General features: G+C 53.9%; 1 protein-coding gene across 1 annotated transcript; it reads left to right on the plus strand.

Annotated features, from left to right (window-relative positions):
• The first annotated feature begins 1,102 nt into the window (after positions 1-1,102).
• PFAS (phosphoribosylformylglycinamidine synthase) lies at positions 1,103-15,893 on the plus strand. The gene is made up of 27 exons (XM_065896871.1): positions 1,103-1,244; positions 1,330-1,465; positions 1,935-2,040; positions 2,418-2,607; positions 2,696-2,801; positions 3,145-3,285; positions 3,404-3,528; positions 3,697-3,825; positions 4,447-4,578; positions 4,709-4,837; positions 8,141-8,214; positions 8,326-8,482; positions 8,770-8,831; positions 8,979-9,140; positions 9,379-9,504; positions 9,639-9,770; positions 10,018-10,248; positions 10,383-10,563; positions 10,642-10,725; positions 10,950-11,105; positions 11,326-11,445; positions 11,756-11,901; positions 12,020-12,227; positions 12,373-12,464; positions 12,544-12,658; positions 15,160-15,483; positions 15,583-15,893. The coding sequence occupies exons 1-27, from the start codon at positions 1,103-1,105 to the stop codon at positions 15,891-15,893; spliced, it is 4,017 nt and encodes a 1,338-aa protein (XP_065752943.1).
• The last annotated feature ends 899 nt before the right edge of the window (positions 15,894-16,792 follow it).

The following is a 16,792-nucleotide window of genomic DNA, read 5'->3' on the forward strand; positions in this document are numbered from 1 at the left end:
CTTGGGCACCCACCATTTAGAGGTGGAGCAGAAGAGTAGGAGCCAGCACAGGTGACCGAGAAGGAGCAACCAGAAGGAAGAGGACTATCAGGAGAGTGGTGTCGAGAAGCCAAGAGAGGAGGGCGCTTCAGGAAGTAGAGAATGCATAAGTCAAATGCTGCTGAGAGGTCGAATAAGGCAAGAAGTTAAGTGACCTCTAGATTGGCAACGTTGCGGTCTTTGGTGACCTTGACAGAATAGTCAAAGTCAGCCTTGAGTAAGTTAGATTTGAGATGCCTATGAGTTGTCCAAGTGAAGAAGCAAGGCAATGAGCTTCCTTTCCTCCCACTTCCTTGGGAAGAGGGCATGTACACCTGGGAGACCTGTGTGTGTGTGTGTGTGTGTGTGAGTGTGAGGGGGGGGGAGGGGGAGAGAGGGAGAGAGAGAGAGAGAGATCAGAGCTGAATGAATGGTGCAGATCAGAAGCCCTCAGCTCTGCTAGGAGGGAGATGTCCCTGAGCACTGGAGCAGTGAAGAAGGCCTCCCAGAGTTGGTGAGACCTGTACTCACCTTGACAAATGGGAAAGCTTTGGACAGGATAGGGATAGGCATAGGCATTCTAGGATGGGGCAAAGGAATGGCGAGGAGGCTAGGCAGGGTTTAGTGAGTAAAGCCAGGGTCCTATCGAGAAGCAGTGGGATCAGAAGTTGAAAAGTAGTTGGGGAATAGATGTGGAGAGCCTTTAACTGTCAGGCTAAAGGCTTTGGATTTACCTTGAGCAGGGAGATAATATTTTGAAACAGTGAAGTAGAGGAACTATCACTTGACTTCACTGGCCAGCCCCGTCCAGCTCATCCTTCACGCTTAGATGCCATTTCCCTTAGGAAGGCTTTCCCACTCCTAAAGTGCTAGGTTGGTACCCACAGTCCTGTGGCCTTGACTACACTGGACGGGAAATGTCTGGATACATTTATGCCTCAGTGCCCCCACTGCTTTCCCCCACCACATCCCTAATGCTTCCACAGCCTCAGCTGTCCTTGAAACTTGAAATCAGTTCAACAGATAGGCTCTAGTGAATGTTATTTTTTCTAACTCATCTCGCCAGCAGAGGACACCTACAGAGATGTCCTCAGTCCTTCACTTCTATGTCCGTCCCTCTGGCCACGAGAGGGCAGCCTCTGAATATACTCAAAGGAAGCTGCAAGGGGAACTGCCAGAGCTGCAGGGTGTCAAGACCGAGCTGTGCTACAACGTGAACTGGACAGGTTGGGCCACTTACTGGATTCTTTGGGAGAGGTGCCAAGTGCCAGGGGCAGTGTCTCAAGGTGTCCTTGCCCTGTATCCCTGCAGCTGAGTCCTCCCCAAGCGCCGAGGAGATGAAGAAGCTGACGTGGCTGTTTGGCTGCCCCTTGTTACTGGACGATGTCGCTCAGGAGTCCTGGCTCCTTCCCGGCCCCACTGACCTGCTGCTGGAGGTCGGGCCCAGGCACGTGTCTCAGCCTCGGGTAGCTCGTTCCCTGGTCCAGAGCCCGTCAGCCTTTCCAGACACACTGCCACCCCTTCCACTTTCATTCCTCTTCCTCCTTTTGCGGTCCTTGGGAGACTTGTTTTCCCTTCATCCTACTCCCCGCCTAGAAAGCTGGGCACATGCTTTCCCCATGTGGGAAGATACCTTTGAAGACTGAGCCAGCTGCCAGGCATGTTCTGGAAATATGACACGTTGTATCCTGAGAAGTTGAAATTGAAGCATTTTGTTGCTACAGGAACAGTTACGGTTTGATTTGAATGACCTTTGAAAGCAGGTTTCTTGGTGCCCAGGTCTGAGGCTGGAGGCCAGCGGTGTGGGCAGGTGCGGGGGGGGTGGTAGGTAGAGGTGGGAGATTGCCTGGACAGCAGTGGGCAGGATCCACCTTCTCAGCTGGGGCTCTAACCATCTGGTCCTAACCAATTCACAGGCTGAACTTCTCCACGCCAACATCCAGCAACATCGTGTCAGTGTGCCAGGCTGTGGGGCTGGGGGCCGTGGACCGCGTGGAGCCGACCCGGCGCTACCTGCTCTCGGTGAGCTTGTAGGCAGCCAGGTGGGCATCAGGAGGAGGAAGCGGAAGAGATTTTGGGTCCTAAACTCTAAGGAAACGCTGAGAAGCAGGGGGAGGCGTTCCTGCTTTGACGCCTGCCCTGTTTGCAGGTTGTTCACTGCCTGAGGCCACCTGGTCAAGCAGTGAATAGGACAGAAACCCAGCCTGTGCTCCCCTTACTAATCTGTGCGTGCTGACAGGGACTCATGCCTGGAAGGAGCGTCTTTTTCTAATCTGAACAAAGGTGCCAGAGAGGCTAGCAGTGGGCTGGTCCTGTGTGGCTTGGAGGACGAGGGTGGACCATCTTGTCCATTCTTCAACCCTGCACCCCTCGCCTTCTGTGTGTGTCTCCACCCCTAGTTTGCCCACCCGCCTTCGGCTGAGCTGGAGGCCATCGCCCTGGCTACCCTGCATGACCGGATGACGGAGCAGCACTTCCCCTGTCCCATCCAGAGCTTCTCCCTGGGGTGCACCCCAGCACCCCTCGGCAGCCCAATTGACATACTGGCTGAGGGCCGGTCTGCCCTGGAGAAAGCCAACCAGGAGCTAGGTGCGCAGGGGTCCCTGGAGGAAGGCCCAGGCCAGGCTAGTAGGGGTGCTGAGTCCCACAGTCAGCTCTTCTGGTGGTTGTCTCCTAGGTCTGGCCCTAGACTCCTGGGACCTGGATTTCTACACCAAGCGCTTCCAGGAGCTGCAGCGGAACCCCAGCACTGTGGAGGCCTTCGACTTGGCTCAGTCCAATAGGTGGGGAGGAATGGGGACATTCTGATGTCTGAGCCCGGGGAGGTTGGAAGGGAAGACCGCAGGGACTCTGCATGGCTCTCTCTTGGCCTAGGGGCCTCCCTGAGTCTGTCTGAGTACCTGGGTTCCCCATCCATCCCGTAGTCTGCATTCACATCTTGGTTTTATCTTCACGCTGGATCTGGACCATCCACAATGACAGACTGTTGGAAGCTTATGACTTCTGGAATCTGTTTTGACCTGTGGCCGTAACTCTGCCGTTTATGCTGATGAGAAGACATGGCGAGGCCTGAGAAATGACCCATGTTTCCACCCTGCCTTTCCCTCCCCACGTCACCCCCTGCAGTGAGCACAGCCGACACTGGTTCTTCAAAGGCCGACTCCACGTGGATGGGCAGGAGCTGGCACACTCGCTGTTTGAGTCCATCATGAGCACCCAGGCATCCTCGCACCCCAACAACGTCCTCAAGTTCTGTGACAACAGCAGGTGGGCTGTGCCCTCAGCTGGGGTGACCTCAGACCCAGGGAATGGGAGGCCCCAGGCTCTGGTGGGGTAGGTGCAGATGTCAGGAAGGAAGTGAGACTCAGAACGGATGTGTCCACAGTGCAATCCAGGGGAAGGAAGTCCAATTCCTGCGTCCCGAGGACCCCTCACGGCCAAGCTGCTTCCGGCAACGTCAGGGGCTGAGACATGTCGTCTTCACGGCAGAGACCCACAACTTCCCCACGGGTGAGATGGGTCCCCAGGAGGGATAGGCAGGGTCAGAGTATAGGGTAGGGCAAAGGCCCCAGGCCCACCTGGGGACCAGCAGGTTGGCTGCATGTCCTTACTTTCAGTGCGGTGGTCAGAGGTGGAGTTTGCCTTTTCAGTACCCGTACCCTCCCTCTCTCTGTACAGGAGTAGCCCCCTTCAGCGGTGCGACCACTGGCACAGGGGGCCGGATCCGAGATGTCCAGTGCACAGGCCGCGGGGCCCACGTGGTGGCTGGCACTGCTGGCTATTGCTTTGGAAACCTGCACATCCCAGGTCCCGTCTCTTTCCTCTCTACCCATCTCCCCTTCCAGATCCCTTGTCCTGGCAGGCACTGGACACTGTTATCTCTTAGGTCAAAGGGTCATCATGGGTACCTTTTCTTGGGAGGGAGGGCTCTAGAATAGCTGGCCTTTCGCCAACAATGGTTGTGAGGACAGTAGGCCAAGGAAGACCCAGATCTGGCTTTGCAGAACCACAATTTTCTTTATAAACCAGTATCTACTTAGCCAAAAACAATTGTGGTACTGGGTTGGACTTACGGCCATCAACTGCCCCCCAAATCCAATTGTTTTGTTTTGTTTTGTTTTGATGTGGACTGTTTTTAAAGTCTCTGTTGAATTTGTTTATTGCTTCTGCTTTTATGCTTTGGTTTTCTGACTGCGAGGCACGCGGGATCCTAGCTCCCCGACCAGGGATCGAACCCACACCCTCCGTCCCCCACCCCCCGAACTGGAAGGGGAAGTCTTAACCACTGGACAGCCAGGGAAGTCCCAAAGTCCAGTTGCTTGGAAAGTGTTAAGAACTCTGGTCCCAAGAGTCAGACTCTTCCTGAAGGGCCGTGACTCCTCCATCTTCCGTCTTTACAGTCCACCCATCTTTCTCCTTCCTGCCCAGGTTACAGTATGCCCTGGGAGGATCCAAGCTTCCAGTATCCTGGGAACTTTGCCCGACCCCTGGAGATTGCCATAGAGGCCAGTAATGGGGCTTCTGACTACGGCAACAAGTTTGGAGAACCAGTTCTGGCTGGTGAGGCTTGCCGGGGCGTGGGGGATAACAGTCCCAGAGGCGGGGTGGGGTGAGTTGTGTGACCCAGTGAGCGCTGAGGAGCCTGGCCGACTAGACCCTGTCCCCTGTCCCTGTGCCGTCCACGCTCCAGGCTTTGCCCGTTCCTTGGGCCTCCAGCTCCCAGATGGCCAGCGGCGTGAGTGGATCAAGCCCATCATGTTTAGTGGAGGCATTGGGTCCATGGAAGCTGAGCATGTGAGCAAGGAGCCCCCAGAGCCAGGTAAGAGCCCACCACCTCTCTACCAGGTCCAGCCAGCTTTCTCCCCAGCACGTGGCAGCCGCAGGAGTGGAATTTAGAGGAACTTCAGTGGTTTGTTCTTTATCTCCCAGCTCATGTCTCCTCTCCCCGGTACAGGCTTTCAAGGCAGGGCAGGGCTTTATGCCAGTGGGGCAGGCTCAGTCTGTGTGGCCTGTTTCTTCCTGGGTTGACTTCTGCATGGCAGAGGCCCACCCTGCTAAGTCAAGGCAGCCAGTGTTTATCCAGGGCCTGTTTTTATCTGCAAGCTCAGTTCAATCGGTGGACATTTACTGAGCACCCATTGGGTGCTGGGCACCGTGCTAGGACCTGTGGTGGAATCAAGATAAAGGCCAGGTACCATTTATTGAATGGGTGACCTGTCACATGGCTCAGAATTTAAAAAGCAAAGGAAGGTTATACAGTGGAAACTCTCCTTCCCCTGACCTTCAGCCACCCAGTTTCCCTCCCTAGAGATAACCAATGTTAATTGGTTACTTTTGTATGCTACCAGAGGTTTTTCCTGCATACATAAACAGACCCATGTGTATATTTGCCCCACCTTGTTTAAACAAATAGCACGTGTGCACACCTTTTTTTTTCTTTTTGGCCTCGCTGCGCAGCTTATGGGATTTTAGTTCCCCGACCAGGGATCGAACCCAGGGCCCCAGCAGTGAGAGCGCTGAGTCCTAACCACTGGACCGCCAGGGAATTCCCCACCCATTTTTCTAATAACCATTTTATTAAGATGTAATTCACGTAACATAAAGTTTACCCTTGTAAAGTGTACAAATCAGTGGTTTTAGCATATTCACAAAGTTGTACATCAATCACCACTAATTCCAGAACATTTTCATCATCCCAGAAAGAAACCCTGCACCCATGAGCAGTCACTCCCCATGCCCCCTTCCTCGGCCTCTGGAAACCAATAATCTACTTTCTGTCTCGATGAATTTCCCTGTTATAAATGTTGTGTTTGGCTTCTTTCACTTTGCATGGTGTCTTAAAGGTTCATCCATATTATAGTACGTATCGGTACTTCATTGCTTTTTATGGCTGAATAATATTCCATCATGTTGCTATATCATTTTGTATCTCCATTCATCGGTTGGTGGACATTTAGGTTGTTTCTGCTTTTTGGCTATTATGAATCATGCTGCTATAAACATTTTATTTATTTATTTAATTTTGCCCGCGCTGGGTCTTCGTTGCTGCGCGCAGGCTTTCTCTAGTTGTGGCGAGCGGGGGCTACTCTTCATTGTGGTGCGCGGGCTTCTCATCGCAGTGGCTTCTCTTGTTGCGGAGCACGGGCTCTAAGCGCACGGGCTTCAGTAGCTGTGGCTCGCCGGCTCTAGAGCCCAGGCTCAGTAGTTGCGGTGCACGGGCTTGGTTGCTCCGAGGCATGTGGGATCTTCCCGGACCAGGGCTCCTGCATCGGCAGGCGGATTCTTAACCACTGTGCCACCAGGGAAGCCCTGCTATAAACATTTGTGTACCAGTTTTCCTATGTACTTACGTTCTGAATTCTTTTGGGTAGGTAACGAGGAGTGGACTTGCTAGGTCACATGATAACTGTACTCAGTCTTTGAAGCAGCTGCACCATTTTACATTCCCCTCAGCAGTGCGTGAAGGTTCCGATTTCTCCAGATCCTTGCCAACGCTTATCTGTCTCTTTGATTATAGCCATCATAGTGGATGTGAAGTAGTATCTTATGGTGGTTTGGGTTTGCATTTCCCTAGTGACTCAGGACGTTAAGCATCTTTTCCTGTTTCTTGGCTATCTGTATAGCTTCCTTGGAGAAATATCTGTTCGTGTCCTTGGCCAATTTTAAATTGGTTTGTCTTTTTTTTTTTTGGAGTGTAAGTTAGAGTTCTTTGCATATTCTGGGTACTAGCCCCTTATCTGATAGGTAAATGATTTGCAAATATTTTCTTCCATTCTGTGGGTTGTCTTTTTACTTTCTTCATGGTGTCCCCTGAAGCACAAATGTTTTTAATTTTGGTAAAGTATAATTTATCTGTATATTTTTTCTTTGTGGCTTCTGGCTTATAGTGTCATGACTAAGAAACCACTGCCTAAGCCAAGGTCACCGAGATTGACTCATATATTCTCTTGTAATACTTTTATAGCTTTTAGCTTTCACGTTTAGGTCTCTGATACATTTTGAATTTTTTGTATATGGTATGAAGTAGGGATCCAACTTCCTTCTTTCACATGTGGATATCCAGTTGTTCTAACAAAATCCTTTTTGAAAAAAACTGTTCTTATTACCCCCATTGAATTGTCTTGGGACTCTTGCCAAAAATCAGTTGGCTATAAATGTTTGGGCTCATTTATGGACTCACAGTTCTATTCCAATGACCTATCTATCTATCGACCTGTCTCCTTCTGCTAGTAACACACTGTCTTGATTACTGTAGCTTTGCAGTAAGTTTAAAAGCAGAAAGTATGAGTCCTTCAATTTTGTTCTTCGTTTTCAAGATTGTTTTGGCTTTGTTCTAGGTCCCTCGAATTTCCATATAAATTTTCGGGTCAGCCGGTCAGTTTCTTTGAAAAAGGTGGCTGATTGTGTTAACTCTGCAGTTCGCTGCGGGGAGTATTGCCATTGTAACAATATGAAGTCTTCCGATCTATAAGCATGAGATCTCTTTCAATCTGTTTCGGCCTCCTAAGATATTTCATCATTTTCAGTGTGTAAGTCTTAAGTATTTTATTCTTGTTGATGCTGTTCCAAGTGGGTAGGCGTACTTCTGCACCTTGCTTTATTTCAGCTTAGCAATGTACTTGGACATCATTTCATACTGATGAGATCAGATTACTTCATTATATTCATATGTAACTCTCTTTTTCGGGGGTAGTCCCTGGCGTTCTAGCGGTTAGGGCTCTGTGCTTTCACTGCTGAGGGCTTGGATTCAATCTCTGGCTGAGGAACTAAGATCCTGCAAGCCGTGCGACATAGCCAAAAAAAAAAATTCTCTGTTTCGGTGGCTTAGTTTTTCATTATATGGCTTATACCATAATTTATTTAACCAGTTCCCTGTTGTTAGCATTTAGATTATTTCTTGTGTTTGGTAATACAAATAATGCTGCGGTATTTAATTTTGTACGTAGGTGCTTTGTACCTGTGCGAATAAATCTGGAGGGTAAATTCCTCAAAGTGTATTTACCCAATCAAAGAATTTTGATTGCTGTCCTCTAATACCAGCTTCCCTTTATCCTCACACTGCTTCGTTCTCACACGTCTGGTCACTTCCCGGGTGTTCTGATTCAGCCCTCCTTCCTCGCAGGCATGGATGTTGTGAAGGTTGGGGGTCCTGTCTACAGGATTGGAGTCGGGGGCGGAGCTGCTTCGTCCGTGCAGGCAAGTGCAAATAGCTCAGGTGCCAACTCCATGACATCTCTGGGCCCCATGCATGGGTGGGGTGTGAGCTCCCAGCCCCCCTGAGCTGAGATGTGCCATCTGTCCTCCCAGGTGCAGGGAGACAATGCCAGCGACCTGGACTTTGGGGCTGTGCAGCGGGGAGACCCGGAGATGGAACAGAAGATGAACCGTGTGATCCGGGCTTGTGTGGAGGCCCCCGGAGGAAACCCCATCTGCAGCCTTCATGACCAGGGCGCCGGCGGCAACGGTGAGAGGAGGGGTTGGGACGGAGGACCAGGCCTACCTGGTCTCCTGCCAGGTTCAGTCTGGGGAGAGGTATCGCGGATCTGCAACCAACCAGCTAGCTCTGGGCCCCACTCTGCACCCACTACACGTTCTGGACAGGCTCAGGCTTAGTCGCTGGAGAGGGTGCAGTAGCGGTTCAAACAGGGATGCACAGAATTAGGGGCTCCTTTGGAGGCTGGGAACGGCCTTTTGTTTGCCCGGTACTGACCAGGGCCAGATGAGAGCCTCTCCCGGAAACCCTCTCACCAGGCAACGTCCTGAAGGAGCTGAGTGACCCAGCCGGAGCCATCATTTATACCAGCCGCTTCCAGGTGGGTCTCCTCCCTGAAGTCTGATTGTCTCCCTGCCCCTGTCAGTCCCAGCCGGCCCCACCCATCTGTCCCCCACTCCCAGCGAGAACATGAGACTTGGGAGCACCCGCTGACCCTTCCCTTTCGTCCTCCCCCATGGATGTGCAGCTTGGGGACCCGACCCTGAACGCCCTGGAAATCTGGGGGGCAGAGTACCAGGAGTCAAATGCACTTCTGCTGAGGCTCCCCGACCGGGACTTCCTGAGTCGTGTCAGCGCCCGGGAACGCTGCCCAGTTTGCTTTGTGGGCACCATCACGGGAGACAGGAGGGTGAGTTGGCTCAGGGAGTTGGTAACAGATGCTGTGCGTGGGCTTGCCCAGGAGGGAGAGTGTCTCAGGAAAGAGACGAGAGCATGGGCGCCGTGGGGACCAGCGTGGGGCCGGGGGGCTCAACAGGAGAAGCCAAGTGGGGTGGACAGAGCACCTCTGCCCGGCTTTCCAGAAGTGTTTATTCCCTGCTGGTGGTCATTGTCTCGTTCTCTCTGGGCGGTGTCCCTGTGGTCTACAGATAGTGCTGGTGGATGATCGGGAGTGTCCTATGGGAAGAGATGGCCAGGGGGATGCCCCCCCAACACCTCCCCCGACCCCTGTGGACCTGGATCTGGACTGGGTGCTGGGCAAGATGCCCCGGAAGGTATGTGGGGGGCGGGAGGTTTCTCCTTCTCTGGCCCAGCCCTTCAGACCATCATCTGCCCTACACGTGCTCTGTCACCTGTGTGCCCAGCGCCTCCCCAGGTGCTCACACCACTGTTGCCACCTGTGTTGCAGGAGTTCTTCCTCCAGAGGAGTCTCCCCGTGCTGCGGCCCCTGGCCTTGCCCCCAGGGCTGAGCGTGCGCCAGGCCCTGGCGCGGGTCCTCAGGCTGCCTGCGGTGGCCAGCAAGCGCTACCTCACCAGCAAGGTCTGCCCCGCACCCTTGCTCCGCCCTCTCAGCCCTCTGCGCCCTTCCCTGTGCTCGCCCAGCCCAGGGGACGGCTGTGGGAGCCCACCGGGCCCGAGGGGGACGTGGCAGGGGTAGGGCAGCTACCCCGATGGCCTGAGCCCCTGCTGTCCACCCCGAGCCTTGTTGTGTCCAGGGTGAGCCAGGCCTCCTTCCACCCCCTTGTCCCTGTCCCTTGGCCTCTTGCTAACTCCACCTGGTTCCGCAGGTGGACCGCTCCGTGGGCGGCCTGGTGGCACAGCAGCAGTGTGTGGGACCCCTGCAGACCCCTCTGGCAGACGTGGCGGTGGTGGCACTGAGTCACCAGGAGCTCGTAGGGGCTGCCACAGCCCTGGGAGAGCAGCCCGTCAAGAGCCTGCTGGACCCCAAGGTTGCTGCCCGGCTGGCTGTGGCCGAAGCCCTCACCAACCTGGTGTTTGCTCTGGTCACCGACCTCCGGGTGAGTCCCCTGCAGCCTCTGCCCTGGAGCCCTCGGCCTCTGGGACGCAGGCGCGACCTCCGCCTGCTCACCCTCTGCCCGCAGCCTCGCCACACCGCCCTCCCTCCCTAACACGAGTCTCTGCCACTTCCCAGGACGTGAAATGCAGCGGGAACTGGATGTGGGCGGCCAAGCTCCCGGGGGAGGGCGCGGCTCTGGCCGACGCCTGTGGGGCTGTGGCAGCCGTGATGGCGGCCCTGGGTGTGGCAGTGGATGGTGGCAAGGACTCCCTCAGCATGGCCGCCCGGGTTGGCACTGAGACCGTGCGGGCTCCTGGTGAGCTCTGGGCGCCCAAGGGCGAGGGGCGGGTCTGTGGGCCAGGCTGCGCCTCACTCTCCACTCCTTGCTCTGCAGGGTCGCTGGTCATCTCAGCCTATGCTGTCTGTCCAGACATTACAGCCACTGTGACCCCAGACCTCAAGTGTCCCGGAGGGAGAGGTATGGGTTCTTCCCTCTCCTCGGTGCACTGTGGATTCACAGCCTGGTCCTTTGTTTGGGGTCTGCTTCGTGAGTGCTGGGCCCCCTCGTTCAGCACTGGGGCATGGTGCCTTCTGGGGCTGGTGGTCTGGGTGCCTCACCACGTCCTGGGAACTTCAGTGAGCACGGCGGGAGGGCTTCTCCTGAGCCAGCCATCTCCCCTCACCGCGCCCCTGTCTCCCCAGGCCACCTGCTCTACGTGCCTCTGAGTCCTGGGCGCCATCGGCTCGGGGGCACAGCTCTGGCCCAGTGCTTCTCCCAGCTCGGCGAGCAGCCTCCCGATCTGGACCTTCCCGAGAACTTGGTGCGAGCCTTCGGCATCACCCAGGGGCTGCTGAAAGGTGAGTGAGGCCCTGAAGGAGACGGTGCCTGTGGCTGACATGGGGCAGGCACTGACCAGCTGAGCATGTGCGGGGGGGCCAAGAGGGGTCTGACGCCCTTCTCTCTGGTTCTCTGAGCGAGCCCACACTCTCGCCCCCGCCCCCTCCCGACTGTCAGAAGGGAGGCGGGGCCGCCAGGTTTGGGTCCCAAGGCTGCCGAGCATTTTATTCCTTCCTCCAGACCGCCTCCTCTGCTCAGGCCACGATGTCAGTGACGGAGGTCTCATCACCTGCCTGCTAGAGATGGCCTTTGCTGGGAATTGTGGGATAGAGGTGGCCGTCCCTGCCACTGGGGTCAATGGTGAGGAGCCTGAGGTCTAGGTTCCAGCCTGGGCTGCCTGCCCCATCCTGCGGACCCCATGTCCTATTAAAGAGTAGAGTATCTCCAACTCCTTTTCCCCTGAGTCCCTTGCTGTCTTTTCTGACCACTGAGCCAGGTGGCACCTCTGAAACCTCCTGCAGACCCTGAGGCCACATCCTTGGTCCTGCTTTCCCAGGCCTCACCCCATCCCTGACCCCTGCCTTCGTTCCTTTAGCCATAGCCACCTGACTCCACCTCTTGAGTCCCTGGCAATACCCTAGTCACCTTGACCCCTCTGTTACTCTCCCAGCGCTGCCTGTACTGTTCGCTGAGGAGCCAGGCTTGGTGCTGGAGGTGCAAGAGCCAGACCTGGCCCAAGTGCTGACACGTTACCGGGAGGCTGGCCTCCACTGCCTGGAGCTGGGCCGCACGGGCAGCACCGGGCCCCACGCCATGGTGAGGAAGTGAGGAATGGCAGGCCTGCAGAGGGAAGGTCGTGGTTTGCCAGGCTTGGAGGGGGCCCAACGTGGACATCTTTGCTCTCAGCCCCTGAAAGATCTGCCCCCCTCTCTAGGTCCGGGTATCAGTGAACGGGGCTGTCGTTCTGGAGGAGCCCGTTGGGCAGCTACGAGCCCTCTGGGAGGAGACCAGTTTCCAGCTGGATCGGCTGCAGGCAGAGCCCCACTGTGTGGCCCAGGAAGAAGGGGGGCTGAGGGAGCGGACGGGGCCCACCTACTGCCTGCCCCCCACCTTTCCCACAGCTTCCGTGCCTCATGAGCCTGGTGAGGAAATGTGTGTAGTGGCTTGGCTGCCTGGGCACTTTGGGGAGGAGCCCAAGGCTTGGATGCGGGACCTGCCCTGGACAAGGTGTCTGGGGCGCTGGGGTGCGGAAGTAACCCTCTGGCACAAGGACACTCCTCCCCCCAGGTGGCCCCGCCCCCCGCGTTGCCATCTTTCGAGAAGAAGGCAGTAACGGAGACCGGGAGATGGCCGATGCCTTCCACTTGGCTGGGTTTGAGGTGAGCAGCTTGCCCGGCAGAGCCGGGGCTGGGCTTTGGGCCATGGGCCGTCTGACACTTGCCCTCCCCCTCCTGCCAGGTTTGGGACGTGACCATGCAGGACCTCTGCTCTGGAGCCGTCAGGCTGGACACGTTCCAAGGCATGGCCTTCGTGGGCGGCTTCAGCTACGCGGACGTCCTGGGCTCTGCCAAAGGTGGGTGTGCGGCCCTGCCCACTCGCTCCCCGCACGTTCCTGAAGAGCTGCCTTAGCCCCCTTCTACCTTGACTGAGAACTGGCCTCTCGCCTCCATAAGGCTGGCTGGGGGAGCGTGAGCGCATTCATTCTGGGCCAGCCGCCAGCAGGCCTGCAGGTAGCCTTTTTTTTTTTCATTCATTCATTCATTGACTGCATTGAGTCTTCGTTGCTGCACGCGGGCTTTCTCCAGTTGAAGCGAACGGGGACCACCTTTCATTGCATTGCGCAGGCTTCTTGTTGTGGTGGCTTCTCTTGTTGCGGAGCACGGGCTCTAGGCACGCGGGCTTCAGTAGTTGTGGCACACGGGCTCAGTATTTGTGGCTCGCGGGCTCTAGAGCGCAGGGTCAGTAGTTGTGGCACACGGGCTTAGTTGCTCCGTGGCATGTGGGATCTTCCCGGACCAGGGCTCGAACCCGTGTCCCCTGCATTGGCAGGTGGATTCTTTTTTTTTTTTTTTTTTTTTTTTTAAACATCTTTATTGGGGTATAACTGCTTTACAATGGTGTGTTAGTTTCTGCTCTACAACAAAGCGAATCAGCCATACATATACATATGTTCCCATATGTCTTCCCTCTTGCGTCTCCCTCCCTCCCACTCTCCCCATCCCACCCTTCCAAGCTGTCACAAAGCACCGAGCTAATATCCCTGTGCCTTGCGGCTGCTTCCCCCCAGCTATCTACCTTACTACGTTTGTTAGTGTGTATATGTCCATGACTCTCTCTCGCCCTGTCAAAACTCACCCTTCCCCCTCCCCATATCCTCAAGTCCGTTCTCCAGTAGGTCTGCGTCTTTATTCCTATCTTACCCCTAGGTTCTTCATGACATTTTTTTCCCTTAAATTCCATATATATGTGTTAGCATACGGTATTTGTCTTTTTCTTTCTGACTTACTTCACTCTGTATGACAGATTCTAGGTCTATCCATCTCATTACAAATAGCTCAATTTCATTTCTTTTTAAGGCTGAGTAATATTCCATTGTGTATATGTGCCACATCTTCTTTATCCATTCATCCGATGATGGGCGCTTAGGTTGTTTCCATGTCCTGGCTATTGTAAATAGAGCTGCAATGAACATTTTGGTACATGACTCTCTTTGAATTTTGGTTTTCTCAGGGTATATGCCAAGTAGTGGGATTGCTGGGTCATATGGTAATTCTATTTGTAGTTTTTTAAGGAACCTCCATACTGTTCTCCACAGTGGCTGAACCAATTCACATTCCCACCAGCAGTGCAAGAGTGTCCCCTTTTCTCCACACCCTCTCCAGCATTTATTGTTTCTAGATTTTTTGATGATGGCCATTCTGACTGGTGTGAGATGATATCTCATTGTAGTTTTGATTTGCATTTCTCTAATGATTAATGATGTTGAGCATTCTTTCATGTGTTTGTTGGCATTCTGTATATCTTCTTTGGAGAAATGTCTATTTAGGTCTTCTGCCCATTTTTGGATGGGGTTGTTTGTTTTTTTGTTATTGAGCTGCATGAGCTGCTTGTAAATTTTGGAGATTAATCCTTTGTCAGTTGCTTCATTTGCAAATGTTTTCTCCCATTCTGAGGGTTGTCTTTTGGTCTTGGTTATGGTTTCCTTTGCTGTGCAAAAGCTTTGCAGTTTCATTAGGTCCCATTTGTTTATTTTTGTTTTTATTTCCATTACTCTAGGAGGTGGGTCAGAAAGGATCTTGCTGTGATTTATGTCATAGAGTGTTCTTCCTATGTTTTCTTCTAAGAGTTTGATAGTTTCTGGCCTTACATTTAGGTCTTTAATCCATTTTGAGCTTATTTTTGTGTATGGTGTTAGGGAGTGATCTAATCTCATACTTTTACATGTACCTGTCCAGTTTTCCCAGCACCATTTATTGAAGAGGCTGTCCTTTCTCCACTGTACATTCCTGCCTCCTTTATCAAAGATAAGGTGTCCATATGTGCGTGGGTTTATCTCTGGGCTTTCTATCCTGTTCCACTGATCTATCTTTCTGTTTTTGTGCCAGTAGGCAGGTGGATTCTTAACCACTGCACCACCAGGGAAGCCCTCTGCAGGTAGCTTGTGAGGCAGGTGGGCTGGGTGGCACTGTGCCAAGCCCGGGGGCCTGTGCCCTGTCAGAAGCGGCAGCTGCTACTCAGCTCCAGCAGGCTGTCCTGTCGGAAAGCAGGCTTGGCACAGCCAGATCTTTCTGTTTCTCAAGACAAGCCAGAAATCCTGATTAAATGTTAGGCAACTGAATAAAAAATTTTGAAAATGCTCTGCGGCCTAAGCAGAAAACTCGTCATGGGCCGTCTCAGGCCCAGGAGTTGGCAACATCTGTTTCAATCAGTTAAACCTGATTTCTTTCCCCGGCGTTTGCCCTGAGCTCTGCAAAGGAGGGAGGTCCTGGGCGAGTGTAATGGGGCACGCTGGGATGGAAAGGCGACGGGCCCCCCTCATTCCGGGGCTCACCCCAGCCTCCTGTTCCCTCCTAGGGTGGGCAGCCGCTGTGACCTTTAACCCCCAGGCCGGGGCTGAGCTGAGGCGCTTCCGGCAGCGGCCAGACGCCTTCAGCCTGGGCGTGTGTAACGGCTGCCAGCTGCTGGCCCTGCTGGGCTGGGTGGGAGGCAGTCCTGGTGACGAGGCGGCAGAGATGGGCCACGAGTCCTGGCCGGCCCGGCCCGGCCTCCTGCTGCGCCACAACCGGTCTGGGCGCTTCGAGTCGCGCTGGGCCAGCGTGCGAGTGGGGCCCGGGCCGGCCCTGATGCTGCGAGGGATGGAGGGTGCCGTGCTGCCCGTCTGGAGCGCCCACGGGGAAGGTCAGGCTCCGGGGAGTCGGGGAGGGCCTGAGGGCAAGGGTCGGGGAGGACGCCAGGGAGCTCTGCTCTCACGTCCCTCCTTCCCTCCTTCTGCCCCAGGTTACATGGCATTTTCTTCCCCGGAACTCCAAGCCCAGATTGAGGCCAGGGGCTTGGCTCCGCTGCACTGGGCAGACGATGACGGCAACCCCACGGAACAGTACCCCCTGAATCCCAACGGGTCCCCAGGGGGCATGGCTGGCATCTGCTCCCCCGATGGCCGCCACCTGGCTCTCATGCCTCACCCTGAGCGGTCTGTGAGGCCTTGGCAGTGGGCGTGGCGACCCCCTCCGTTTGACACTATGACCACCTCCCCCTGGCTCCAGCTCTTCATCAATGCCCGAAACTGGACCCGGGAAGGAGGTTGTTGAGCAGGCCGGGGAGACTCCCCTGGGCCCTGTGGTTTTCACCCACGGTGTCTTTAGAAGTACCTCATATTATTTCTGTGTGTCTTGGACAGACAAGGACCAAAATGCCCCAAGAAACCTTGGCTAATTTTATGAATCTGTCTATGCCTTACGCTGTTGGATTTGTTTTCAGTTCTGTTCTAACACGTTTTATCCTTTGTGGGCCTGGGAAGCAACATGCGGTTCAGAGAAAAGAGCCTGCGGTGGGAAGTTAGGATGCATGGGGGGAGGGGTTCCATTGCCCCACATCACTTATGTCACTTACCTGAGCTCGGAGGGATGTCCTATGCCCCCCTTCCTCGTCGGGGTTTAAGGGGATGGGGGCGGACAAAAGCAAAGCAACTCAGGAACTCAGCGTGCTCATCTGGAAAACAGCAGAAGCTTTCTGGATTCTTCTTTCTATTTTTATTTTATTTTTTAAACTTTAGGTAGAGAATTTTAATTAAATTGGCATAGTTAAGACCAAAAAGATAAAATGGACATTGTCAGTGTATCTTCAGCCCTTACTTTAACAGGCAAATGAACACGACTTGAAACACAGGTGAATTTTGCTCATCTATGAGACAGTGAAGGGAGCTTCTCAGTATTTAAATATATTAATATAACCAGTTACAGAAATCTAAATCTAAAACCAATCTCCTATAGGGTTTGAGAAGGCATTCACCATATCCCTGAAAAGTTTAACATTCCTTATTCAAGTTTAATCATCTCTTTAGAAGGGGAAAACAGTGATAGTACTCGTTGAGCCAGAATTACTATCAAAATTCAAAAAGTTGACCATATTCATTTAGCCACAAGCCAATCTTATTCAAATCAGGACAGAAATACTACATCATCCGTTCATGATCTGAATTCTGCTATAT

The sequence above is a fragment of the Phocoena phocoena genome, chromosome 19 (genome assembly GCF_963924675.1).
Source record: "Phocoena phocoena chromosome 19, mPhoPho1.1, whole genome shotgun sequence".
In the NCBI taxonomy this organism is placed as follows: domain Eukaryota; kingdom Metazoa; phylum Chordata; class Mammalia; order Artiodactyla; family Phocoenidae; genus Phocoena; species Phocoena phocoena.